The 25,895-nt window shown below is 42.3% G+C and overlaps 2 protein-coding genes across 11 annotated transcripts in view; one reads left to right on the top strand and one right to left on the bottom strand.

Annotated features, from left to right (window-relative positions):
• The window catches only part of TPR (translocated promoter region, nuclear basket protein), a 33,336-nt gene extending 24,340 nt beyond the window's left edge, over nucleotides 1–8,996 (bottom strand). For 5 of the 6 annotated variants that reach the window (XM_040073510.2, XM_040073509.2, XM_040073506.2 and 2 more), the window contains exons 1-12: nucleotides 8,828–8,981; nucleotides 6,773–6,877; nucleotides 6,271–6,344; nucleotides 5,259–5,355; nucleotides 4,932–5,035; nucleotides 4,138–4,302; nucleotides 3,813–3,905; nucleotides 3,612–3,692; nucleotides 2,525–2,612; nucleotides 1,944–2,084; nucleotides 1,070–1,161; nucleotides 120–317 (exon numbers count right to left, since the gene is read on the bottom strand). In XM_040073510.2, coding sequence (XP_039929444.1) covers nucleotides 120–317; nucleotides 1,070–1,161; nucleotides 1,944–2,084; nucleotides 2,525–2,612; nucleotides 3,612–3,692; nucleotides 3,813–3,905; nucleotides 4,138–4,302; nucleotides 4,932–5,035; nucleotides 5,259–5,355; nucleotides 6,271–6,344; nucleotides 6,773–6,877; nucleotides 8,828–8,978 — 1,389 coding nt within the window. In that variant the 5' untranslated portion in view covers nucleotides 8,979–8,981. Of the gene's footprint in view, nucleotides 1–119; nucleotides 318–1,069; nucleotides 1,162–1,943; nucleotides 2,085–2,524; nucleotides 2,613–3,611; nucleotides 3,693–3,812; nucleotides 3,906–4,137; nucleotides 4,303–4,931; nucleotides 5,036–5,258; nucleotides 5,356–6,270; nucleotides 6,345–6,772; nucleotides 6,878–8,827 lie in introns of all 6 variants that reach the window. The other variant, XM_040073505.1, reaches the window with a different exon arrangement.
• A 286-nt stretch (nucleotides 8,997–9,282) lies between these two features.
• Nucleotides 9,283–25,445, top strand: ODR4 (odr-4 GPCR localization factor homolog). Of its 5 annotated transcripts, none has more exons than XM_040073347.2 (14): nucleotides 9,288–9,446; nucleotides 11,078–11,211; nucleotides 11,310–11,441; nucleotides 11,822–11,917; nucleotides 13,033–13,139; nucleotides 13,863–13,899; nucleotides 14,008–14,148; nucleotides 14,717–14,812; nucleotides 15,176–15,241; nucleotides 16,535–16,663; nucleotides 17,292–17,382; nucleotides 18,271–18,456; nucleotides 23,504–23,596; nucleotides 24,366–25,445. In XM_040073347.2, the coding sequence occupies exons 2-14, from the start codon at nucleotides 11,113–11,115 to the stop codon at nucleotides 24,431–24,433; spliced, it is 1,341 nt and encodes a 446-aa protein (XP_039929281.1). In that variant the 5' UTR covers nucleotides 9,288–9,446; nucleotides 11,078–11,112; the 3' UTR covers nucleotides 24,434–25,445. The 5 variants fall into 5 exon arrangements, with proteins under 5 accessions (XP_039929286.1, XP_039929281.1, XP_039929285.1 ...); XM_040073348.2 differs by having other exon boundaries at nucleotides 9,297–9,436; XM_040073350.2 differs by having other exon boundaries at nucleotides 9,301–9,422.
• Nucleotides 25,446–25,895: the final 450 nt, after the last annotated feature.

A 25,895-nucleotide genomic window follows, 5' to 3' on the forward strand; every position in this document is an offset into this window, starting at 1 on the left:
CCTCTAATAAAAGTTGACTGAAAGATCCATTTCACACACTTACAACAGCAATTAGGTTTAAAGATTTGAAAATGGATTTGTCTTCCAAAATTATACACGCTCTTTTATTTCACACTGACCTTCATAGCTTGTTCAAGCTTTGCAGACAGACTTGCAACAGCTTTTTGGGAACGCTCAAATTCTTCACGCTGACGTTTTAAGATTGGGGCTTTGGCTTCTACTTCCTGCACAATTTCATCCAAATATTTATTGATTCTTTTATTCTCCAGCTTCTCCATATGCAACTGATCCTGAGTTTCTACATAGGCATTGTACAGCTGCAATAAAAAGGTTTTGGTTTGTTTTTGATACGTCTGTACAGATCTCTTTAAAAAGAACCACTGGTAATGATACAATTCATACCTTAAGGCACTGCAATTTTATACAACTCAACTAGTTAACTCAGAAAAACAAGTTGGACTTTTAAAATAAGGTTCTAGGACTCATATAACAGCAAAGACATTACACATAATTTTAAAATGGCAAACTTTATAGTGCAATTATCTGCAATAAAATAATTCTATATAAAAGGCATGTATTTTTAAGCAAATTTAAGACAACAGAAATATCAAAACCAGTAACACAGCATAAAGGAATTTAATGGCTGGACAAAACAAACAGTAATAATGACAACACAAATTGCATAAACAGAACTGTAAAACCCCTTAGAAGCTGTATGACCTATCATTATGTTAATTTTTTGCAAGTGTAGGCCAAAAGCACAGTAGTACAGATTAAAAAATTATGTAAGCAAGCAAAAAAAAAGGCTGCTTCTGCCAAAAATGCATATAGAAAGTAAGTTTACAGTACCAAAACACACCTATTTCTGAATTTGATCTACTAAAGAAAAAGTGTAAGGCACGTTGGAAAAAATCCCAGTAACTTATAAAGTCTGCCTTGAGTAAGATTTCCTTGCCTTCATCAGGCATGACCCCAAACCCAAAGAGTGTCCCAAGCCTGAACCTTTCCATTCTCAGTGCCACTGATGGCATCCAAGGGCTTTGCTGCTGGAGAGGTTGTGCTCACTCACCTCAGTTAACTTCATGCCAGGCTTGACCACTTTGGCCACTGCTGCAGCAGTGGGAGACATGGCTGCCAGCTCCTCCTCGGACAGGATGGCTCCTGGAGACACAAGCCACACAATTACCATCCAAAAGCTGCAATAGTCCCCGCCAGAAATACTCTTAAATATCATATCTGTCCTGCTTTATTTGAACTGCTGAAAAGCTGTTGCTACTAGGACTCCTAAAAGTTAAATAATTTCAGAACATGAGCAGTTGAAATAGCTGGAGCAAGACTTCAACTCAGGCTTTTTATCACACTGTCAGAGGTTTGGAATAGCAGAGCACTGGTTTATTTTCATTAAATTAACACAGGGATACAGCAAATGTACTCCATGTCTCTGTTCCTTCCTGCTCTCTATCTTTTAGAAGCTATGGATATGTAGCAAACAGCAAAAAAGACAAAGCTAGAACAGTGAATACTGAGCAAGGTTTAATGTTAAACAGAAGTTTAAGTACAAGTCTGTTTATTGCTGCCTTTTTCTTAAAGAGGAAAATAAGACTAGTTTATCATCCACTCCCTCTCCAGAAAACCACTACAAGCACAATAACTCAGCCTTGGAGAAAACTTTCCTCTCCATTTTCTTTGAAAAGATAACAGATTAACAAAAGAACTCCAAAAAACCATGACCAGAAATGCACTTTCTGCTGAGGGGAATATGTTTATATACATATATAAGCATATGTGTATATATATATACACACACAAAAAAGCTTCTAAAATGAATCACCAAAGATGACATCAGATTAATGGAGCTGGTTCTTACAGAAGTTCAGCACAATATCCTCCAAATATTATAAAAGCCCAAGAGTTTCTGTGTTTCAGGTGCCAGCTTATCCCACCTTTGCGCTTCGTAGCCGACAGTAAATCATTGGCGTTCTCCAGCTCCTTCTCCAGCTTACTGATCTTCTCTCTCAGCTCCTTTTCCATGGCAGCTTTGGACTCCTCCACCTCAGCCAAATGCTCCTGGGCTGCTTTATTAGCTAAATTTAAATCAGACAAGCAGGTTTGGTGTTGTGTACCTTAAATTTCACTTTATATGATCTGCAGAAGTTCATGCTGATAAGAAAACTCAGGAGTGTGAGAAAAGCATAAACCACACTCACCTTTGCTTAGAAAAGGGCAAAAATATGAACTGTCCTTAGCAGTGAAAAGGAACCTAAACTAAAAAGCTGAAGATGTATCTTGCAAAATTAGATCCTTTCATCAAAATCCACTGTAAAATTCCAAGAGTATTTGAAAATAGTTCCCCAGCCATCAGTAAATTCAGCTAGCCAGGTATAGTTTTTCTTACAAAGGGACTGATATTTCCATCACCCCAAAAGCCCAATGAAATTTCTTTCAGGAACACAAACCCCCCCATTTTTCAGAGCATCAAGGTACTCCAAGGAGCCCAACTGCTCTCCTCCCTTTGCCAGCTTACCTTCACCTGCCTCCTTCAGGAGCTTGTGCAGCTCTTCCACTGCTCCTGTCAGCTCATTGCTCTTTGCTTCCGAGTCATCAGCAGCACTCTGAAGAAAGCATTTTAGCTCACCTTCAGTACACAGCAACAGCAGCCCCATGTTTACAGGAAAGCTTAAACTGACCACAAATTACGAACACAGTTTTCTGCGTAAAATGCTGAAAGATCACCTAAGCTGATCAGTCCTTTCCATGTGGGTTGTCTCACTTTGCTGCAAACTGTCTGAGAGTAAGAAGCATCAGACACTGATTTGGTGTGACAGTTCCCATTACAATGTATGGCCTTTAGCTATTTACAGCTGCTGCTGGCTCTTTCCTTCTTCTGACTAAAGAAAACTGGGAATTTGCAATACACTGTTTCAAACAGTGTGAAAAATATGGTATTTTTAGGGATCCATATTATGTAGCAGTTTATGTTTCTTTGCTTCCAGCTTGAGATCTCCCAAGTGCAAAGCTGTACAATGTTTATTTGGGCATCTGTGCAAGAAAGCTCACAAAGCAGAGCTTTGTGGTAGCCTGTGCAAACCAAAGAGCAAGCAGTTGTACATTTCAGCATAGTCAGAAGGTTACAGAGTACTTTTCACTCTCTGAGCAAACAGAACAAATATTACTTGTTTAGATGGTGTGTCTTTGACACAGTACAGGACATTCAGCTGGGTCCTAACCAACACCTGCAGTGTTCAGAAATGAGCTTCTAACTCAGAAAAATCTCTTCTACAGTCATACTTCCTACATAAACTTTTACCTTCCAGTAGATCCTCAGACATAACCACATTTTTACAAGACAAAGCCGCAAAACAGTTGGCATAAAACTACTATTTCAACCCCAGTTTCACTTATTCTCCAAGATAATCCACACAATGTAAAAGTCTAAACGCTGACTAAGACAGCAGCAAAGAAAACAATGTTTTGCATGTTTCACGAAGTCCTGCAAGGGAAGTTAGCCTTTCCATATCCAAATTTTGTGGGGAAAAAACCCTCCAAATTTGCCTGTGTTATTATATAAGATTCAGCCTCTACTACAGTTACAATGGAATTAACAAACTCACCTTATACAAGTTGGATAATTTCATGTGGGCATTCAGTTCATTGTGGAATCTCTCTTCCATGCTTGCCTGCTGCTCTTTTGCCTGGCAAATGAAAGAGGAGACAGCGAAGGAGAGCTTTCCACTATTTCTATTTGACTCATTTTATGGTTTGATTTGTAGAAGCAACTGTAATGCTGTTTAATAGATTTCAGGCTATCTCACCTCCTTCAGTTTATTCAAAAGTTCTTCGACATGCTTCTGGAGGTTTTCATTTGACTGTTTCAAGCTGTTCACCTGCTCCTCCATTCTGGAAACCTATTCAGAGAAGAAAAAAGAACACTATATAAAATTTTTAGTTCCTAGTCCAGTTTATTTCGGAAAACACTTGTCTCATTGTTTTTAACCTAAAAATAAAAACAAACCAAAAAGTTGCTGAAAGAGCATAAAGGGTCACTCAAATACCGTCATTAAAGTATTGGCTTTGTTTAATTCAGTTAATCAGGTGATATAATTTCTAAGAAATGACAACTCAGTATAATTACACTACCTCCTCCTTTTTGTTCTCCAGACTGCATTTGAGCTCGAGGATTTCATTGCCTTTCTCCCTGGCAGTATGGAGCAGTTCATCAGTTTTGGCTTTCAGCTCAGCGTTCAGCCATGTGTTCTGGTTCTGCAGTAGCTCTTTTTCTTGCTCCAGCCTTTTCTCCCGGTACTGAAAAGAGAATTGCACAGTGTGATTGTAGTGGTTCCACAGAAAATAAAGCAGCCAATTAAACTACTCCGGTTAGAGGAGGAGTAGCAAAAATGTGCTGTAATTTGGTATACAGGCAGTGCTCCTTATTACACTGGTAATAAGTTACAACTATCAAGCAATGATAAATTCCTGCCATTTGAGTTAGTTTCCTCCAAGTTTACATTAGTTGGGAACATGAACTAGATTAGTAGCCTTTTAGAGAAAATTAATTAAGATCATGAGGTTTTTTGTCCTTTCCTCTTCTCTTCATGGAGTTTATTCTGCCCTCAGAGTAATGGTACAGGTTCACATCTAATTATTTTTCTCCTTTTTACCTCCCTTCATGGACCTGAAGTCCTTCCTAGCAGGAAGTAGCAGCCACCACTGCCAGCAAGAAGGCCTGGACATGCTTGCCCAGCCTGATATCCCCTGTCTTCTAGGAATACAGATCTCACTTCTAGCCACAGCCACCAATTTTATAATAAAAGAATTTGCTATAAATAACAGGTGCTCACTTGACCTACTTTCCAAGGAATCCTAACAAAATGGTGATTACATCACACACCAACAATGCAGGACACACACTGTGCTTATAAAGCCCTACTCACCTTCGTGGAAACATCTGATGTTTGAAGCTCATCCAACTTCAGCTGAAGCTTTGCCTTTTCTGTGCTTGCCTCTGTGAGCTTTTCATTTAAGCGTTTAACATCCTCTGGAGGAGGGAAATCAGTGTTAGAAAAAGCTGTTGTGCAACAGCTTTAATTTCTAAATTGTAAAGAATGAGACCAGGTGAGACACTTTGTATGTAATTGTATGTTGGGCACTAAGATACTGTATAAGGCACATTTTTAAATCGAGAAAAACAAGCACCAAAGTGCTGGTTTTCTGCAATTAGGTTATTTCCTGGTATTTATTGACTGTGCTCGTGGCTGTACCATTTAAATGTTCAACTTCCTGAGATCGCCTTTCAGTTGTTCGGACCAAGTCTCTCTTCTCAGCTTCCAGTTCTTCCTTCTCTCGACTTAACTGGCTCTGAAAAATATTGCAGAGGGGCAATAAAGAAATGTGATCAGCTCTCTGGAACAGTTTATAGACACAATTTACACTCAGAATCACAGAGCAGTGAGCTAAACCTCACTGAGTTACCCCAGTCAACTAAACACTGGGATAAGAGGCTTAGAGGGAGCAGAAAAATCACAATGGAGCTGTTCAAAACTGCCTTTCAATTTAATAGTCTTGGGAAGACAGTCAAGAATTTACTGAAACGGCTTTATTTGGTTAAAAAAAAGGGGCAACAGAGTAAACAAGGAATGAACCTATGCATCAATATAAAAATCAAAACAAACTCAGTAACCTTGGATCATTTACAGGCTACACTGTCTCTGCCCTCAAGGTATCACTACAAAGCACCTCAGTCAGGCCCAGCTAAGCTCCTCTGGGGAAACAATAAGATCTATCTTCTCATTGCAGAAAAATCAATCTAATAACCTTGTTTTACTTTCCTGCTTCAAAATTACTGTTCTGCTGGATCAGTCAGTTCAAGTGACTCATCCTGCAAACCAGTGACTTTTGGGCATAACACAAGAAAAACTGTGCCAGAGTGTGGGAAAGGATGGGAAAAACCAGAACTCTCATTTATACCTTTGTCTGAATTTTGGGGGTTTGGTTTAAAGTCACTCCACAACAGGTTTCAGCTGGAATGGAACAATCCATCCAAACTGAAACAAAAGCACCTGCTCACCTGTCATTCAGTTTGCTGAAACACCACCTTTTACTTTAAAAGTTCCTGCAATTTTCCTGCACACACGCCCCATGGGCACGTAAACATCTCCATGAGCTCACACTGGTACTGATGCTGATACACCCCACGGGAACTGAGTGCATTCTGTGCTGCAAAGGGCCAGGGCAGCCAGAGAATTTCGGTTCCTGGCCAAGGCCCAGCAGTACCTGAACGGCCGCGTTCCGGTCCTGGGCAGCCTCGAGCTCCTTGTTCTTCTCACTGAGCACCTTCAGCTGCTCATCTGGGGGGAAGGAACAGCAGTGAGGGATCTCCACTAGAACATGACAGAACTCACTCTCCAAATGCAACCGAGTCAAGATGTCCCTGACAAACATTTGTCACAAAAGAGGGAGAATGCCAGACCTCACCCTGGATGAACCAGGGGTGCTGAGGCAGACTAAGGCAATCCTTAGAGCAGGGGCATCTTTTGTGAGGATCAATACATAGCCCACTGTACTGTTACTACCCAGCAAGGGGCGTTTTTCCCATGAGGACAGAAGATTCCATTAAAAAAGGCTGACTTGAACACACCACCACAACACATCTCTACAAACGCAGCTGATGAGAGATTTTCAGTTCCTGTGTGAAACCTGAAGCACTTCCTACAACACTGAACTGAAGGGTGAATACCCTGCCCAACACTAAAGGATGTTACACAGTTACACTTACGAAGCTTTTTAAGCTCCTCCCGCAGAGTTTGACATTCCTGGGTCTCATTTACAAGTCTTTCCTGACTCTGAGCCAGTCGCTTTTCCACTTCAAAGTACTGTTGTTCTGCAAAATAACAAACTCATCTCAGTTTCACATAAACATTTTTTCTTTCTCACCTTTACCAAGGATCACTCTAAAGAAAATATATAAAAATACTAAGACTATAGTAGAAATTGAAAGAAGGAAAAAAAACCCACAAAAGCATTTTTGAAGGCAAAAACCTGCATTTCCACAATGAACAAATGTGGTTTAAAACACTTTGCTAGTTTCCAGAAACTGTGATATGTTTCAGCCTGGTCTAGTGGAAGGTATCCTGCTGATGGCAGGAGCTGGAGTGAGATGAGCTTTCAGGTCCCTTCCAACCCAAATCATTCCAAGATTCTGTGAAATGACCCATCAAATAAGAGCTTAATCAACCTGAATAGTTCTTTAACAATTCTGATGTAACCAGAGACATTCCAGCAACCCAATTATGCAGTGTGGGCTCATCAGCTTTTAAAACTTCCTTTACTTCTGGAATATTTCTATGTATATCCAATAAAATCCACATAGCCCCAGGCATCAAGGGATTTGATCTGGGGAAACTTTTAATGAAGATTTCTTAAAATTAATTCCTGGGCTCTATTCCCTTAGCAGTGGAAAAAAGATGTGAAGTTTTGTGATCTGAAACAAGAACTGCATCATGGAGCTTCAGTGTAAAATACTCAGAAAAAGCAGAATTAATCCCACTCTTGGGCAGGATGGGCTTCTAAGGAAGCACTGAGGGATGTTTATCTTCTTCTCATGCATTATAATTTCAAATAATGCTGCCCCTCCTGCCACACACAAGAAGAATGGGCTTGGAGGAGTGTAACTTGCTAAAATCTGTGGGTTACCTTAATTTACACCATACTTTAGTAATGCATTTATTGAGATTTCTACCATGAAAGAGGCTGAAAAGCTGAAAGGTAGAAGTAAAGCTTACATCAGAAGTGTGTCACATCCTCTACAAATTAACTCATATCCACTACCTCACAATCTTGTCACCTGCTCTCTGCTGGTATTACTGTTCTGTGATCAACTCATCTCCAAATCAATATAAAAATATTGATTCCATCAGGGTGATTTTACAGAATAGAATTTAACAGTGAAGTATAAATAAACCTAAGGTTGTTTGAGAGCTGTGTGAACAAAGCGGTGTTTCTCTTCCACAACAAGGACCAAAGCAGACTGAAGCACAGAGCTGTTTAGGTTGGAAGAGACACCTAAGATCAGAGTCCAACCACTGCCCAGCACTGCCAAGGCCACCACTGACCCATGTCCCCAAATGCTACATCCACAAGGCTTTAAAATCCCTCCTGGGTGAGGATCCCACCACTGCCCTGGGCAGCTGTGCCAGTGCTAGACAAACCTTTCAGTAAAGGATTTTTTCCCAATATCCTGAACCTTCCCTGGCAGAGCTGGAGGTCCTTTCCTCTTCTCCTGTCCCGATTCCCGGGAGCAGAGCCCGACCCCCCCTGGCTGTCCCCTCCTCAGGGAGTTCTGCAGAGCCAGAAGGTTCCCCCTGAGCCTCCTTTTCTCCAGGCTGAGCCCCTTTCCCAGCTCCCCTCAGCTGCTCCTCATCAGACCTGTGTGTATCAATGGTAGTTTAAAACCTGATGAAAAGCTTTCCTTTAAGCCCATTTCAAACGCAGTTTTAACCCTGGACGTCCCTTAGCAAGAGGGGAAAAAAAAAAACAAACCAAAAAACAAAACCAAACCAAAACAAAACAAAAAACCCACCAAAAACAAAACAGCAAAGGGAGAAAAAACTAACCAACCAACCAACCAACAAACGCTCCAGGAGCCGAAGCGAGAGACAAACACCGATCAGGTCGCACTGCAGACCCCTTCCCGGCCCCCTCCCGGTCTCACGGCCCCCAGGGCACCCCCGAGAGCCTGTGGAAAACAACTCTGCGTTCCGTCCTGTGCCCGCGCTGCCTTCCCTGAGCACAGGGACCCCGGCCGCTCCGCGGGCCCGCCGCCCGCACTTACCGCTGTCTACCTTGAAGCGCTCATGACGGGCCCGCAGCCCGTCAATCTCGCCTTGCTGGTCGCCCAGGAAGCGCTCCAGCTTGCCCTGCACGGCGCGGGGCAGCTTGGCGAGCTCGGCCCGCTCCAGGAGCTGCTGCAGCACGGCCGCCATCGCTCCGGCACAGCACCGCCTGCCGCCGGGCGCGCTTCCGCTTCCGGCACGGCGGCCCCGTCCGCCATGATGGGTGTGGCGGAAGCGCCGCGCCATTGCCACAGCAGCCACGGCCGGGATAAGACACCACATGGCCTCGTCGGCATGACGGATACGGAGCTGTTTGTGCTTCTAAGGTGCCCTGTGTGCCCAGGAGGTGCCGGGGAAGGGCGGCCACTTCCGCCGCTCCCAAAATGGCGGTGCGGGGGCTTTGCGGTCCCTCGCGCACCCTTTTCCCGCGCTCCGCTCTGCATTGGAGTGCGTCATCTCCCTGCACCGCGGCGCTTGCCGGTGACGTAACCCGCCACCTCAGTTCTCAGCTGAGGCAGGGGCGGCCGCCGAAATCGGGGATGTGCAGGTGCTGAGCCCTGGCGGTCCGGAGGTGCTGAACCGGGGGACGTGAAGGTGCTGATCCCTCAGTATGTGCAGGTGCTGATTTCTGGCGGTCCGGAGGTGCTGAGCTCTTGGGATGTGCACGTTCTGATTCCTGGCGGTCCGGAGGTGCTGAACCAGGGCATGTGCGGGTGCTGAGCTCTGAGGTCTGGACGTGCTGAGCCCGGCTGTGGGGGCATGAGCTGAGGTGTGGGAGCATCTTGCCTGTGGAGGTTCAGGATGCCCTTTTCTTCCTCACCCTGTGCTCTTGGGCTTCAGCTTTTTAATGCTTGATTCTTTGGGAGAGCTCTCCAGGCATGAAGAAGTTTTCAGATCAGCCTTACAGGGAAGGGAGGGGGTTCTGTGGCAGCTCCCGTGTCCTGGGCTCTGGGGCGGGATCAGCAAAGGCGGCTCGGTGGAATGTCCACAGATGTTGTTCTTTGTGTGCTTGGGAACCGGAATTGAAGTGGTGTAGGGCATGCTGAAGGACACGTGGGGAATTTAGCAAGTCCCTGTGTGAATGGTGTTGGAGAGGATGAAACAGGAAAACCTTACAAATATGATTGCTTGGCAAAAGATTCTAAGGGTATGAAACCTACAAGTGAAATACAAATGAAAGCAAGCTTCGAGATGTAGGATGCCAAGCCTGAAGACAGTGATTGAGTTAGCTGAAGGCAAGATCCCTGTTGATTGAGCAATACCCCTGGCAAGCAAAGGGATGCCCAGGGTCCAAGGGGGAGGGGCCCTGCCAATGTGGCAGGGAAAAGGAGTCTAGAAAGTAGCTTTTAGGGTTTGGAGTGTGGCACGGTATGGTAATGTAGTAGTTCTTATAGGCTGTATGTAAATTCTGTAGGATTTGTGTCTTGTACTGGTTGGTTAGTGTAAACTAGAATATTTAACACAGAGGGAGATATAATGTATTGTAACAAGAACTGAGGCCTCTTTTCGGGCACGCTTTTAGCTGTGGCTGGCAGCTTAAGCAAAGCTCTTGCAGCAATGAACTATGCGATAAACCACGTTTCAAGAGCTGCTCTGGACTCCAGAGATCTCTCATCCTTGTCCCCACACTCTCCTACAAATGGAACTGTGCATCCTTTAGAAGTATCATGCAGCAAGATACTGTTTCTTGAAGGCATGTCAAAATTCAAATCCTGGGTTCAGTTTTGGGCCCCTCATGACAAGAAAGACATGGAGGGGCTGAAGCATATCCAGGGAAGGGCAAGGGGCTGGGGCCCCAGGAGCAGCTGAGGGAGCTGGGAAGGCATCTCAGCCTGGAGAAAAGGAGGCTCAGGGGGAACCTTCTGGCGCTGCACAACTCCCTGACAGGAGGGTGCAGCCAGGGGAGGTCGGGCTCTGCTCCCAGAGAACAGGGATAGGTGACAGGGAACAGCCTCAAGCTGTGCCAGGGAAGGTTCAGGTTTGACATTGGGCAAGTTTCTTCACTGAAGAGGCTGTCCAGCTCTGGCACAGCTGCTCAGGGCAGGGGTGGAGTCCCCATCCCTGGAGGGATTTTAAAGCCTTGTGGATGTAGCATTTGGGGACATGGATCAGTGGTGGCCTTTGGACTCGATGACCTTGCAGAGATTTTTCAGTCAAACAGTTCTAAAGGATCTTTGTGTGAGACTTATTCTCCTGGACCCATTGCAGTGTATGCACTTCTTTCACTTTATGCATTGTGTGTTTTGTAGGTTGGAACTACAGCAGCTCACTTAAACCTGGAGCCATGGGTAGAACTTACCTTGTCGAGGAAAGTATTGGGCAGTACCTGACAGAGCTCAGCACGAAGGTGAAGCCATACGTCACTGGCCTGTTGATAGGGCAGGTAAGTGTGGAATTGTCCTTCCGTTCATTCCTGTGAATTGGGGAAACCCCTGCTCAGCAGCCTCAAGATGTGTTTGCTTCTCTTGATGTTTTGGCAAGTGTTCCCCACAACGGGACTATGTCATTCGGGCTGTGCGAACCCCTCCCAAGGAGCAGCAGCAGCAGGAGAGCGTGGGCCCTCCCAAGCTGGCATCCCTGGATGAGGAATGGATCACCACACATGCCAGCCAGGTGAGAACTCGCTCTGGGAGGTGATGAAGGGGTGGGAGGAACAGGAGGGAAATAATGTGGACACAAAAGATCTCAGCACTTGTGTCATCTCAAGCCCTTTTCTCAAAGTGACAGAGCCTTTCTAACCATGCTGGGCACAGGTGTTTTGAACCAGAAATACCCTTATTGTTTTCGGGTTTTGATGAAAGGACACTTGATATAACTGAAGGGAAAACATTTGCAGGATGTGCTCCTGCATGGAGAGGGCCCTGTAAGTGAAAACCAGTCTCCCTTAGTTCATTTCTGCCCTTGGTGCAGACTTATCTCCCCAGTGGTTTTTGATATCTCGGGTTATATGGTTTCTAGATTGCCACTCCTATTAATAAATGTTCATTTTCAAGGTGTCCAGAATGCTCCCTGGAGGGTTGCTGGTTCTTGGTGTGTTTATGATTGCAGCTCCAGAGCTGGCAAAAGATGGTCAAAATGCTTTGCGCAAGGTAAGCAGAGTTCCCACTGGATGGACAGCAACATATTTAGCTGTGTGTGTGAGGAATTTTCTGTCACTGCCTTGACTAAAATACAGTTGTTTTGTTGCTTTATTTCACAAGCCTTGTGCTTTGACGTGTGGGTTTGAGACTGGAGCCTCAGAAATCCCTGTCCTATGGGACACTATTTGTTAACCTCCTGTTTGTTACTGCAATAGAAAATCTGAATTTCTGTTTACTGTGTTAATCTGTATTTACTGAATGTGGACACTCTGGCTCAGGGGAAACATCCTCAAGGTTTATATAAAGCTAAATCCTTGTGGCACAGGTGCTAGTGATGTCAACATATTAGCTTTTCTTATCTGAATGAATCACTCAGTTCAGAGGTGTTTACAGTAGTGAAAGATCTATAATTCTGATTCCATTAAGAGAAATGTCTTGTCTAGAACCTACACACATGGCGTAGGGGTGTGGGATTAAATTCAAAACACACTCAGAACTATCTGATAGACTCAGTGCATTTTTGTTACAGTATTGGGGCATCTACTGCCATATTTGGTTTCTGTTCTGAAAATGTATGTTCATTTTATCATTTTTCTGACATAATCATAGTGAGTGATTTAAGCATGAGCAGGTTTGGCAGCCTGAGATTCGAAAGTCAATTTTGGCAGTTCAGTGTAATTGCATCTCAGCTGTGCTTAATGAAACTGGTAGCTGGCTAAAAAAGGTGAGCTGTGTCCAGTGATCAGTGATTGCTGAATTAAAAATCGGGGGGGGAATTTGTTTTTTATAGTTAGTAGCTATTTTGCACGGCTTTCCTTACCCAGCTGATAGGCTCAAAACTGTTACATGTCTGTAAGGACAAAAGCACGGTTGGACATGTGGATGTGCGCTGCTTGCTTTGGTTTATAAGGGAGCTAAATTGAAATTTCATAAGCCTCTTTCACTTTGGGGAAAAGTCCCTCTGAATCCCTGTTGAATGTTCTTTAATGTGACACTTTGGTGATGTGTCTGCTGTGTTTCCTGCTTATGCAGAATTTTGATATCTCTTGGACTTAAAAGTTTAGTACTAGACTATTTTCCAGGAATTATAGTGCATATTTTTGCAATCTGTTTTTGATCTTTAGCTCATCTTCTCAGTGGAAAAGTCCTTGAGTAAAAGAAGGCTCTGGAAACCTACTGAGGAGGAGGTCTCAGACAGAGCAGCACTTCAAATCTGTTCTGCTACAAAAAAGTATCCTTTATGAGCAAGGTTTATTGACTGAGGCTGATACCCCAACCTTTTTTATCCTGGTACTGCTGAATAAATAAGAACTAGGGAGGAGGAGGAGGCTGTTTAAGTTCAGCTAGATATGTATAAGTTGAAATAATTAAGTTTTCTGATTAGCTATGGTTAAGACTATTGACCCTCTTGTCCTTGGAAAAATTCCATCCTTTCTTATGAGGTCTGTCTGTGTGATGGCATCAAATTACACCTTTTCAGTCAGTCTTGACTTGCATAAACTGAAAAAACCTCATCTAAATTACCGTTTGGCTTCTTGAATTGCTGTTAACCAATGGTGCTTGCACGGAACTGGGGGAGCAGCAGGCCGGTGGGATCAATACTAGAGCTGCAGCAGAATGCAGGAGCTGTTGGTAATGACATAATACAAGGAGAGAAAGCAAGGATTTTTCTCTGGGAGGAGAGAGAGATGAGGACAAATTACAAATTGGTGCTTTTGTGCTTCGCCTCTCAATACACATTCATTTTTATTTGTTTGTAAGAGATGGCACAGCATCACTGTGATAATTGCAGATTACGGGCAAGTGTTTTCCCACTTTTTTACACTGATAAATGGTGAGAACTTGCTCCAGAGCATAAATTAGCTCGACAAGGAAGATTAGTAGAGAACAAAGTTAATTGTTAATTTGTTGTTCCCTTGCTTTTCACTGGATCTTTTTCTTTAAGTAGCACAAGAGTAGTTTGCCGAACCTACGATGTGCAGGACCCAAAGGTAAGCTCCTCCTGCTGTGCCACATGCAGCTTGTAATGCTAAAACTCAAAAAAGCCTCAGTACAGTGCTTTGGATAGATGCTCTATGGTTTTTCTTTTCTGCTCTAAGAGTTCAGCTAAACCAGCAGACTGGAAATACCAGAGTGCTCTGACTGCTTCCTGGGTAGCTTTGGGCTGCACAGTAAATGTGAACATCCACATTCCACTTCTTGCTACTTCCCCCAACCACGACCTGGAGAAGAATACCAAGGTAACTCACTGCCTGCACCAGTTCCTACACACCAGTAACCACACTCGTTTCTCCGCTGAAAATTAAATAAGAGAGAAAGAGTTGAACAGTGCAGGAGAGGAGTAGGACTAAACAGTGGAGAATGTTTAGCGATTATTCCTCTTTTAAATATAACTCTTGTGCTGTGCTCAGTGAGTAGTTTCCTTTGTCCAAAATTAGGTAATGATTGTCATGAGTATCCCAGGTAACCTCTCGGGTGCCTCACCTGGTGAAAGGTTACACCCAATTTCTGCAGGGTTTTGGGGTGTTTTTGCTATGAATTGACTTTCAATAGGCTGCAACCCTCTCTACAACCCCCAAATCTCTGGGGTATTTTGCAGTGATTACTTCTTCATTTGTTCTGAAGGTTTACCTTCCTTTAAGGTTTACCTTTGAAAAAACATAGGTATTTCAAAGACTTTAAAACTCTTCTCAGAGCAACTATTAAAACACATACTTCAGTAAGTTTCAGCATGGTACTATCCAACCCCTCAGTGAAATTCTTTCTTTCTTGTGATTTTTTGTTTGTTTGTTTTCATTTATTTTAAAGAATGGGTTAAACCGATGGTCAAAACAGATAGAAGACAGTGTTTTTCTGATCAATGGCCAAGTTAAAGATGAGGATACAGAACTGCTGGAAGGGCAGGTAAGTACCAAACAAGAGGAATTGAGCTCTAATACGTGTGTGGTTGGAACTGGCTCCAGTCCCTTCAGATTGCCTCTCTCTCCTTGGGTAGCGAGAATGCAGTAATTATGTGTGAAGTGACTGAAATGTTTCTGTTACAGAGCAGAGTGAGGTGTGAATGTGGGTGATGACATTTCAAAGACCTACGTCTGGTGCATTCGTCTCTAGTTTTGTAGGTCTATTCTGTGGCAGGTTTCTAAGGGCTATTTTTCTCTCTCAAAGGTTCTAAACTAGGGCACACTATGCCACAGTGAAGAGACTGCTTCAGGGATTTTTTTTTTTCCTGTTTCATGACTCAAAGATTTTTTTTTTTTCCCTTCATAGAAAAAGTTCAGAGGAAATGCTCAGCCCAGCACTCAGTTTTCTGATGTCAAGGTTCTGACACAACTGGTAAGTTTTTCCGTGGTTTGCAAAGTATAAGCTTACCTTTAAATTATAAAATAGAGCAAAAAATAAAATAACAAGGTTCTGAATTATTGTCTGGAAATATTGCTCACTTATTCGTAAGACTTTTTTTTTCTCCACCTGAATATTGAATGTGAAACTGATTGTCAACAGATTTACATATTTTGTGCCTTTAGAAATTCTTGTGGTGTGATAACCATGTTGTCCTTGAATCGCATAGTATAGCTGAAAGACTGGAAAACAGATTATGGAAAAGAAGTCTTGTGACTAATTCCTTTGGTAGTAGGATACCTGTAGGTACCTGTGTACATTGATTTCAAGTGATTTTGCATCTGAAGTTCAGAGTCACCCCCACACTTCAATCCACAGCTTGCCCTGGCTAGCTTGGACATTCACTTGGATGCTTTTGTCAGAAGCTCAGCTGCCAGCTCTGGATTAAGGCACAGATACCGTGAGCTGAATCATCTTCTGGAACTGCTGGATCTGTGTCAAGAGTTTCCTCCCTACCAGAGTTGTGAGGAACCATGAATTTGGTGCCCCAGTCTAGGTCCTGAAATCCAAATGTGTGTCCAGGCATTGTTTCATAGCCTTCTGTGTTTTGTCAGGTGGTCCCTAGAGTCTCAAAGTTATGTTCAGCAAAACTAGAAGTGTTTCCAATGCCATTTTAAAGGACTCCATGAGTATCTCACTTCTTTTTTTGTTACTGTCTGTTGTATTGAGGTTAGTTGCTGCAGGGAGAGGAAAATTCCTTTTTGGCAGAAGTGGTTTGTGCAGTTGGTGTGGAAGTTGTGCATCCCAGTGTTTCCAGGTGTTGTCCTAAAGTGCTTCATGCTCACACTCATTGTTGTAGTAATTAGGGAGAGCATTTCTAGGCAACAGTTTGATGCAGCTCTCAATGTGACCACATGTATAATTTGGTACTGACTGATGGGATAACTCCCAGCACACCCTGGGTTACACTGATTATGGCAAACAAGAAAACTTCGTTGTTTAAAAAAAGCCTGAAAAAGACTTATCAATTGCAATGCTGTTACTTGCCACAAGCCTGGAAAGTTTTAAAATCTCATAGACTCAAGTGTCTGAAACATCTGGAGAGATAAACGCATTTTCTATAATAGAAAAGAGATTTTCAGTCTTGCCTAACCAAATGAATAACTAAAATAAAAATAGTTGTACATGATGAGGGAAACAGGTTGTGTGTGAACACCTTCTGTTCATTTGCTGCTTCTGGCTCTGCTGCAAGTGCCTGGGATAGAAGTGGATGTGTTTGTTCCTCAGTGCCAGGCTGCCAGTGCCAGGTCCACGGCGACGGTGCAGGTGTGCAGTGGCTCCATAAACCTGCGGGGAGCTGTGAAGTGCAGGGCCTACATCCATGGCAACAAGCCCAAGGTTAAAGAAGCCATTCAGGTACTGAGCACTCTATCGGAAACATTCTTCTGAAATCCAGGGGATTTGGCATGCTGGTTTTTCTTTGCCAGACTGGTCTAAAGTGGAATATTTTAGAAACCATCCGTGTGAGGTCAGTTAGTTTTTCTCTTCTAGAGGATATGTGGGCTGTGGGTAAGGCTGGGCTCTGGGGAGTCTTTGCACAAATTGTCAAAGGGGTTAGGCTTTGAAGAGTTCTCTTTTTTAAAAGTCGCAGACTATATTTCTATATTTGTATAAGTAAAATTCAGAATTCCTTGCTCAGTAATTTATTTTCTTCCCTCACTGAGTTAATGCCTCATGATCATTTTTGTTTGGTTTTAGTGATAAATATCTAAAAGTTGTCAGTTCTTATCCTAACAATCCTAAAATTTTCTTCAGCTTTTCATTTTTGTTTTGTGGTTTTCCTTCTTGATACCAATTCTTTTGATGTTAACTTCTCTTTATTAATAAACTATTAGTTATTAGTTTGAAAATTCACACTAGTTTTTATTTTCTGGGGAAAAAAACTATTCTTTCATCATGCGTTTAACAAGTATGGGGCTTCTTTAGTTATTTCTTCCTGGTTAAAAGCTTTGATATTCCTGATTATTTCACTGTGTCCTTGCAGGCTTTGAAAAGAGACATAATAAACACATTGAGTGATCGGTGTGAAATACTGTTTGAAGATCTGATTTTAAATGAAGGACCTCAGAAAAAAAGTAAGAAATAATAACAAAAAAGCCTTACCTACCGGCTTAGATTCACAGTGAATTTTGGTGGTTGTAGAAAATTCTGTATATAGTGAAGTTCCAGTATGGTTAGAGCAGAATAAAAAGTAAAAGGTATAATTGCTGCTTGCCAGCCTTGACTTTTTCTTAGTTCTGGAAGATTTTTGGTCAAGTAGAAATTTTGTGATTTTTAAAACTTTTGTAGTTGAAACTCTTGTCTCTGAAGTTCCAGCTGTGATTCCACACTTTAGATTTTTATTTCTATTTTTATTTTTTAAATCCATGTATGGTGTTCCTGTTAATATTGAAGCGTGTTAAAACTTGACCGAGACCAGATCTCTGAGCTCATGCTGGGACTCTTTAAACACCTTTAAGTCAGCGCAGTGGTGTCCTTGTCTTGTGTTTAAACCAAAAAGGAGTTAATTGACAAATGAATGGGAGTATCTTGGGCAGGGAGATTTTCCACTGCATGTAGTTCTGAGTGCCCGCTCTAGGTGGCAGCCGAACTTTGTGGCTCTGGGTGCGACGCCTGTGCAATCCTTTGTGCTGTGAAATCCTGGTTCTCGGGGCGCTCTTACCTGCAGGCTCTCCCAGAGCCCTCCTGCAAGTCATTCCAAAGAGGAGAAAAGCTCTGCTTTGTGTTTTATGGTGTGTTTTGGAGCTGCCGCGGGTATTTCTGGAGAGACTAATAATGTAAGGACGTAAATCCATATGACAGCAGCCAGCTAAACCAGGCATGGCTGAAAGCAGGGTTTCTATGCAGAGACCTTGAGCTCTTCTTTTGAAATGACTTTATCTTATGCTAAGAGATTATGGAGGAATCTTATCATAACTGTCAAGGCTTTTATTGGGATGGCATTTCTCCCTCTTTCCTTTTAGATTTTGGGAGGGAATATCATGTCTTGCCTCAGAGACTGTTTGTCCCAGTTGCTGGATCCAGTGTGATGTTCAGTGATTATAAGTTTGGTGATGAGGCTGCTGCAGAAATCCAGGAACGTTTTGTGGAGATGTTGGATCAGCCTATGCAAGCTGAAGATATGTACATTGCTGAGGACATTAGCACAGGTAAAATAAATACCTGAGAACCAGGGCAGGCCTAGGTCAGGGGCTAGGAAAATGCTGACTAATGGCATAGGCCAGTTTTATCCAGATATGGATATGCCTAAAGTCAACTTACTTCATATGCATCTCTAGGGGTTTATAACAATTTATTACAGCTTAAATCTATTGTGGAAAATGGTCGTTTCTTACAGTTTGTGTTTCTTGGAACAGACTTCTCTTTCTCCTCTCATGTATTTTGGTTTTTCAGTTGGTTTTTGGGTTTTCTACAGCAGCCCATGAGCTGCTGTAGAAACATGAAAAGATGGTTAACCAAGGTTTGTATGTGCCACTCTGCTCATGAATTAGAGGGGATCCTTTATTGACAAATAAACTTTTTAAAAACACCTTGTAAAGCTTTATTTTTTACATGAATAGATATATTTACACTTTCAGTAGTTCATTTTTTTAGTGCTACGTACATTTGAGACAAGCTAGAATAAGTTGAGTGAGTAGTCAAATTACTGTTTCTCCAATACAGAATTAAAAACACTTAAAAAATTCTTCTAGCAAAACATTCATATAGTCTAATGCATCTTTCTGGAAGTTTTGATGCTAAACCTGATGCTTAAAAAACGCCAAATACATTTCTTTATTCTGAGTGTTTTAATTTAAGTACTAAATGCAGTGCCCAAACCTGAAGATGTATGGTTCGCCTGGAATGAAAATAAAATTGAGAGCACTTCTCATTTTCTACTGAATGTCATACAGGTTTATGGTCTGATTATGAGACTGCTGTATTCCATTTAACAGAGATATTTTGACGTAATCTAGTTACTGGATTCCTCTTTCTGAATATTTCTAGTCTATATCATCCCCTGTTGGGTTTTTTTTCCCCCTTTTAATTTCAGTGTGGAATTCAAGTATGACATTGAATGCACCCAATAACAGTTCCTGTGGTCTTATGGAAGAGATTTTGCTCCCCTTTTTTCCCCCATCAACATGCATATGTGCTGCAGGTTCCAGTTTTATAATTTAAATAAATAAAAAATCCAACACTAATTTTCACATAAGAACTATGAACACTTTTTGATGTTGATATTTAGGGACAAAAACTGGGCAATGTAACCGTGACTTGCTCTGCAGGGTGAACTGTGAGTATTGATGTTCTTCTTGACTTACATGTTAACTTGGAGGGAGTTTTGAGTTTCCTAATTTCAGAGTTTACCATAAATTCTTGTCTTTCTAAATGAATCAGCTCCCCCCAGGCTTTAACTAGATCTGTTAGCTGTGAACTGACTCATCCTTTTGAGGAGTAAGAGGTGTACAGGAACCTCAAGGAAAACAGGAAAGCCAATAAAAATCCCTCTGGCATTATTAGAGTAACTTTAATACTCTTAAAACTAATTACTACTGGGCTTTAAGGAATCAGTGTAGCTTAGAGAAGCAAGTGAGTATTGTTGTAGCAGTGGAGAGAAGTGTGGGAGGAGAGAGGTGATGATTCAGTTCAGCTTTATTGCTTATGTAAGGCTGTGTGAGCTGCAGGTAGGAAGGAAACATCTTCCCACTCACAGCAGGGCATCCCGAACATTAATACCAACAATAGGTGTGAAGCGATTGCCACAAAAGGAACTTGGGTGTTCTTGCAGTCGGCTGCTTGTAGAGTTAACTGGGGGGGATTTATAGTCCTTTTCTTTTAAAGAAAAGCAAATTAAAGCAGGTGTGTACTTTCTTAAAAAAAACAAACAAACAACAACACCCCCCCCCCCTCCCCCCCCCAAGTTAAAGTAAGTGCATAGAAGAGGAGAGGAAAAATCATGCCAAGGGGATTTTGGGAAAGCCTGGCCTTGTCCTGGTGACCACCATAACATTTGTGCATGGAATGGGCTCTTAGTAGCAGTGATATCAATAATGCTGTCAGCACAGCAATGTTCGTTCTGATAATTAATGTTGAGGGATCAGTCACTAGTGGTTTATTAAAATCACAAGTTATTTTTACACTTCTATCGTGCTGGGAAGGTAATTTTAGAAAGAGCCCTGTTAAATGCATATGGAGTGTTCTGTATTCTTAAAAAAAAATTAAAATTAATTATGGGAGTTGATTTTTATTGTTGCTTTAGTATGAAATGTCTAACTATTGCTGTGAACATGTTTTTGTGTTATAATGAGAGTTTGTGGTTTCTCATGTGCAAAGGCTTCTCCAGTGCATCATTTTGACTTGGGAAGCGTCTTGTTTCTCTAAGCTTAGCTGTAACTTTGTTACTAATAGTCAATATTCAGTCATCGGTTTGTCGGGAACTTTGTCATCAGCCTTTCTCTTTGTGTCACAGTTCCTGTGGTCTGAGGCACCTACCTTGAATTAACTGGAAATGCTGTTCATAATGAGGTTCTGAGGAAGATTTGCTGATAAAAAGAATTCTCTAAAATTCAAGAACATGAGCTTTTGCAATAATATGGGATTTTGTTGTTCTTTAAAATATTCACTTCAGAAGAAGAGGATCTAATCAGTATAGGCAAAAGATTCATTTTTAAGCAGCTTTTAGTCAAAACATGAATTTTTGAGGTCAGTTTTATGTGTTTACTGAACTTGGGCTCTCCTGCTGTCTCCTGCAGTTTTAGTCTCTTGACTCCTTGTACAGCTCAGCAGTGGGGACACCACTGGGTCATGCTTTATTGCTATGTGGAAAACAGAAAGTAAACCTCGAGCTATTTATAAATGAAAGCCTTAAATAGCTCTAACACTGTAATTTCAAGGTATTTAGTGCTCTAATATAGGCAACTGAAAGCTCTGCATTTCTGATTGGCTTTACTAAATCCCTGCTCCTCCTTGGTGCGGGGGGTGGGCTGTTAAATACCCTGAGTGGATAGACAGAAATAAGACTTCAGCAGTGGTAATCACTTCCCCATCTTGGTTAGGAAACTGGAGAATTAAGGATTCATCTAGTTGGTACTAGAAAACATCTGCTATGAAAGTTCTTTTGTGTAATTTTGCTGCTCCTCATGCAAGTCTTCCAAAATGTGACAGCATGAAGGCCTGTGGTAACTAAATAGCTCAAGTTATTTTTCTTTTTCCCTTTGTCCTTTTATTTTTCCCCCTCTGAACAGGTGAGGAATGTGCAGTTGCCTTGATATGCAGCTTCCAAAGGTCCCCTCAGCACAGGGGGGCACAAAGAAACCTGAATTTAGAGGGCACAGAGCGTCCTACCTGCTCATCAAATATACAGCAGAAAGGAACCTGCTGAAGCTAGACTTTAGAGATGGCCCAAAAAATGCAGTCAGATTATCCCATAGTGGGATGCTTTACAGAATTTAAAATTCTGGATGGAAGTTCTCTTACTGGGCTAGTTAAGATACTTACTGAAAACCTATATTGCAACAATTAATAACTCCTCTACTCAAGCTGAAGACTTCTGTTCATATTTGAGGCCGCTGAGGGTGTTTTTTTTTCTTGGCACAAAGGAAATAATGATCTAGTCATGGCCTCATTGAGGACCAGTGCGATTCAGGGATATTTGATAATTTCTCTTCAAAATACACACTCTGCAATGAAATATTGTTATTTTGATTTTACATGTATGTGCTTTTTGCAGAGAGATCTCCAAGCAATGTCTGTATATCTATATATCTCACTGTCCTGCTGAGTATCGTATCAGACAGTGATTTCTCTGCTGCAGTACATCCTGTACCAATGCAGTGGGTCTAGGACTAAAAACCCTAAAGACAGGTTTTAAACCCCTAGTTTGGGTATTTTTGTGTAACAGGTCTTGTGCAAGTTTGACTTAAGGAGATTTTGAAGGCAATTATCCGCATGACTCAACAGAAACAATCTTTCTGATCTCGTCTAGATTATCCATTTCCACCATAGCTAATGACAGAGAAAGTACTTTGTGAATCATTTGCATATGAATCACACGAAGGATTATTCAATCTTATTACTCAAGCATGTAATTTGTGATTTATTGCTGATGGACAACCCTTCTGTGGAAACTGAGATCTGTTTTTGTTCAAATCAGTGTCCCATGGCCTTCTAAACCCTGATATCTGGTACTGCTGGGGGTTTCCTTGTCTCCTGAACAGTGTTAGGCTCGTGCTGTTATCGGAGCCTGCCTGTCCCACTCTTCCCAGACACATCCAGCTCTCACTGCCAAGACAAACACCTTGTCTTATCCTTTGCTTGTGCAGAAGGTGCCTGTGGTTGTAGATTCTGAATTGTAATCCAAGCTTTTGGCAAGTCTCAGCAAACTCCTGGAAACAGGAAAGTTGCAAACTGAAAGCCCACCACCAGCAAGCAGCCTTGTCACTGAGGGGTGTATGGTGTATTCCATGCTGCCTCTGTGTGGCTCAGACAAGTTGGGCTGAAGGACTGGAGATTAATCCCCTTCTTTCTCTCTGCCCCTCTAACAAGCTGGATATAGCCAACGGATTAGGGAGATGCTTGCAAAGGAAATAGATACGGGTTTGAGTCCCATCCGCCTGGAAATAGACTCAAGCTCTCACATCCTGGCTGGGCAGACTAAGGATTTAGTAATCCCTGTAAAGAGGAATGAGTCCTTCATGCCTGCTGTGAAAGGGTATTTTTAGGGGATCTTCAAAAAGAAACTTCTGTGGTTGGAAAAAATGCATCTCTGGCTGCTGGGTAGGGAAATGCCGCCAGGCTCATCCTCTCATGGCAGTGGGATTTGCATGTACCCTGAACTCAGGACAGATGGCTCTGAAGGGAACCTTTGATCTTGGAAGGTGCCTAATGGTACATTTTGGTAGTTCCCCCTCATGTAGTCAAATTCTCCCCAGGCTATGCAAAGAGGGTTGGGAATGTTACTCTGGAAGCAGGGTGTGGAAAATGAGTTTTGGAAGAGCAGTTCCTCCTGGAATGTATTTTGTCTCTTTACCCTTCCAGCCATACAGCATAGTTTAGCACTGTGCTGTTGCTGTCGTACCACTTCTACTACAATAAACTGGTTTTTTCTACCATAAATACACTTTATAAAGTTGATGTGACGTTCTTGGCCTTTTGCATTAATTCACTGTAAAACACGTGTGTTAATTTCCCCTTCTTCCCTTGGTTTCCATGCAGTTGATGTTTGCCCAGTGGCTGACAGCCCGAGTGACACACAACAGGCACAGCTGACAAAAGCAACGTTGCTGTTGAAGCTCCAGCAAAATATGGGTATGTTGCTTCGCAGATTTTTGCTATGGCACTCCAGAACCTGCCGTGGGCCCTTTCAGGACTGTTAGCTCCCACAGCATCCTAATTGTCAGCTCAGGAATTCAGGGAACACCAGCCACAGAACTCTCCACTACAACTGCTCCATGGTGCTGCCTCGTTCAGCTCTTGGAGATCTGTCTGCACTTATTACAGCTCTCTTTGCTGTGAGTCTGCTTTGAAACCATTGAAATGGTTACACTTTAGTCAACAAAGCAGTTATTCTGGTTTCTATTAATTATTAGAAATACAATATAGTAACTGGAAGATTAAATAGGAGCAATAAATATGTGTTTGCTTTGAATGTAAAAATGTTTTCCCTTACTGAGGGAAAACCTCATCACTGAGGTGTTTTGGGGTTTTCTGTGTGTCACCTCAGCTGCCTCAGTAATGAGCATGCTAATAAAAGTGGTTTGGGGGGCAGCTCTTTTTGTTTCTCCTTGTGCTCGTTCCCCCTGACCCAACCTCCCCTCCCTGCCTGCTGGCTGCTTGTGCTGCCCTTCCCCCACTGCCTGTTCCCTCTCTGGATTTAGGGCTGCTTGTGCTGCCCTTCCCTCACTGCCTGTTCCCTCTCTGGATTTAGGGCTGCTTGTGCTGCCCTTCCCTCACTGCCTGTTCCCTCTCTGGATTTAGGGCTGCTTGTGCTGCCCTTCCCTCACTGCCTGTTCCCTCTCTGGATTTAGGGCTGCTTGTGCTGCCCTTCCCTCACTGCCTGTTCCCTCTCTGGATTTAGGGCTGGTCGTGGCAGCTGCTGTTGCAGTCCTGGCGTCTATTTTCTCCTTCAACTACTTCAGTGATTGATCTCCAGTGGTTAAACTCCAGCCACCACAGCTCCTGGGAAGTGCTGGCTGTTCACAAGATGGAAATAGCCGGGGTTAATCTATGAGTAGTTAAGAATTGTTGCCTAAATCTCACCAGGTAGATGTGCAATGTAAACAGTAATGGTAGGTTCAGTTACCTTGTTCCATCATGTACTTCCTAGATCAAGTAGAATTATGCACTTACAGATTCAAGTAGAGGGTGAATCAGGTTTACAAGAAACTAACCCTGTCGCTCTGTATAAATGAATGATAATATTATTTTCTGTCCCTTAAACAAATATAGAACCTTAATTTTCATCCTCCAGGCTCCCTTAATGCAAAATAATGCTCCTGGTGTTTCGCAGGGTATTGGTAAAGCCTGCATAATGACCTGGTATGACAATTCCTGCTTTAAGAGTTCCTTTGCTAAGAGAAATCTTATTTTATTACAGTTAATTGGGAGTAAATTAGTTTCAGTGAAGCCAGCATTTCACCATATGCATTGTTTTAGATAATACTGGCTAAGTAGCATAAAATGCATACGAATAGTTCCTAAAAGTTTAGAGGCAGCCTGTAAATACCTTGGGTCAAGACGGGAGAATTCAGAAATCAATGAAATGCATGGCATTGCTGAGCTGTATGTGTACTGCTGCCTTTGACTCAGTGCCTCCTGATGAGGATTTCTCTGTCCAGATCCAATACAATCATTGTTGCCTTGGAATTTTAACTATTTTAGCAACAGTTACACCTAGGCAGGCCTTGTGGGTTATCTTTGTAGATACAGGCAAGTTATCAAAATTATTGCTAATCAGGACTTTTAGATTATAAACAGAGAACTTTCAATGAGGAGAGATACTCCTGAGGATGTTGGCCAGTTATATGTTTACTTGACGTGAGGAAAGTGGATGGAGGGAATGAGTTCTAGTAAGACTAATAAAAAGAATTTGTATATGAAATGTGATGTTTACTTGGACCCAAACTACAACAGAAAAGAAATAAAGGCATTTTAATACTAATGCAATTTTTTGTTTGTTTTTTTGTTTGTTTTTTTTGTTTGTTTGGTTGTTTTTGTTTGTTTTGTTTTTGTTTTTTTTTTTTTTGTTTTGTTTGTTTGTTTGAAGGCAGTGGGAAAAAAAATAAACCCTTTGATTCTAAAGCATAATCAAGTATGTACTGGGCTATATTTATTAAAGGCAACTCTGAGAAAGGTGTCTTGACTACTATTGCCTCAGCTGTGTATTCTGTTTTTACATGCTTGGAAAAAAGAGCTGCTTTTAGTCTTGTAAGTATATTTTGAAAGACAGTGTTGACCTTCTGTGCTCAGCATTGCTCAAGTGGGGCCTCCTGGAGGAAGATGGTGAGTGTTGTAATGGAGGCACTGGGTTCAGCTGCTGTGGGTTTTATAATTGCTTTTTATTCTCTGCCAGTGAGTGGGATCAATAGGCAGGAATCAGGAGGTAGGA

The sequence above is a fragment of the Hirundo rustica genome, chromosome 9 (genome assembly GCF_015227805.2).
Source record: "Hirundo rustica isolate bHirRus1 chromosome 9, bHirRus1.pri.v3, whole genome shotgun sequence".
Lineage (NCBI taxonomy): Eukaryota > Metazoa > Chordata > Aves > Passeriformes > Hirundinidae > Hirundo > Hirundo rustica.

Coding starts and splice junctions, on each gene's coding strand:
- ODR4 (XM_040073347.2), top strand. CDS start 11,113: ATGGGTAGAACTTACCTTGTCGAGGAAAGTATTGGGCAGTACCTGACA. Junction 13,140..13,862: donor ATCTGTTCTGCTACAAAAAA/GTATCCTTTATG, acceptor AAGTAGCACAAG/AGTAGTTTGCCGAACCTACG. Junction 13,900..14,007: donor ACGATGTGCAGGACCCAAAG/GTAAGCTCCTCC, acceptor TTCTGCTCTAAG/AGTTCAGCTAAACCAGCAGA.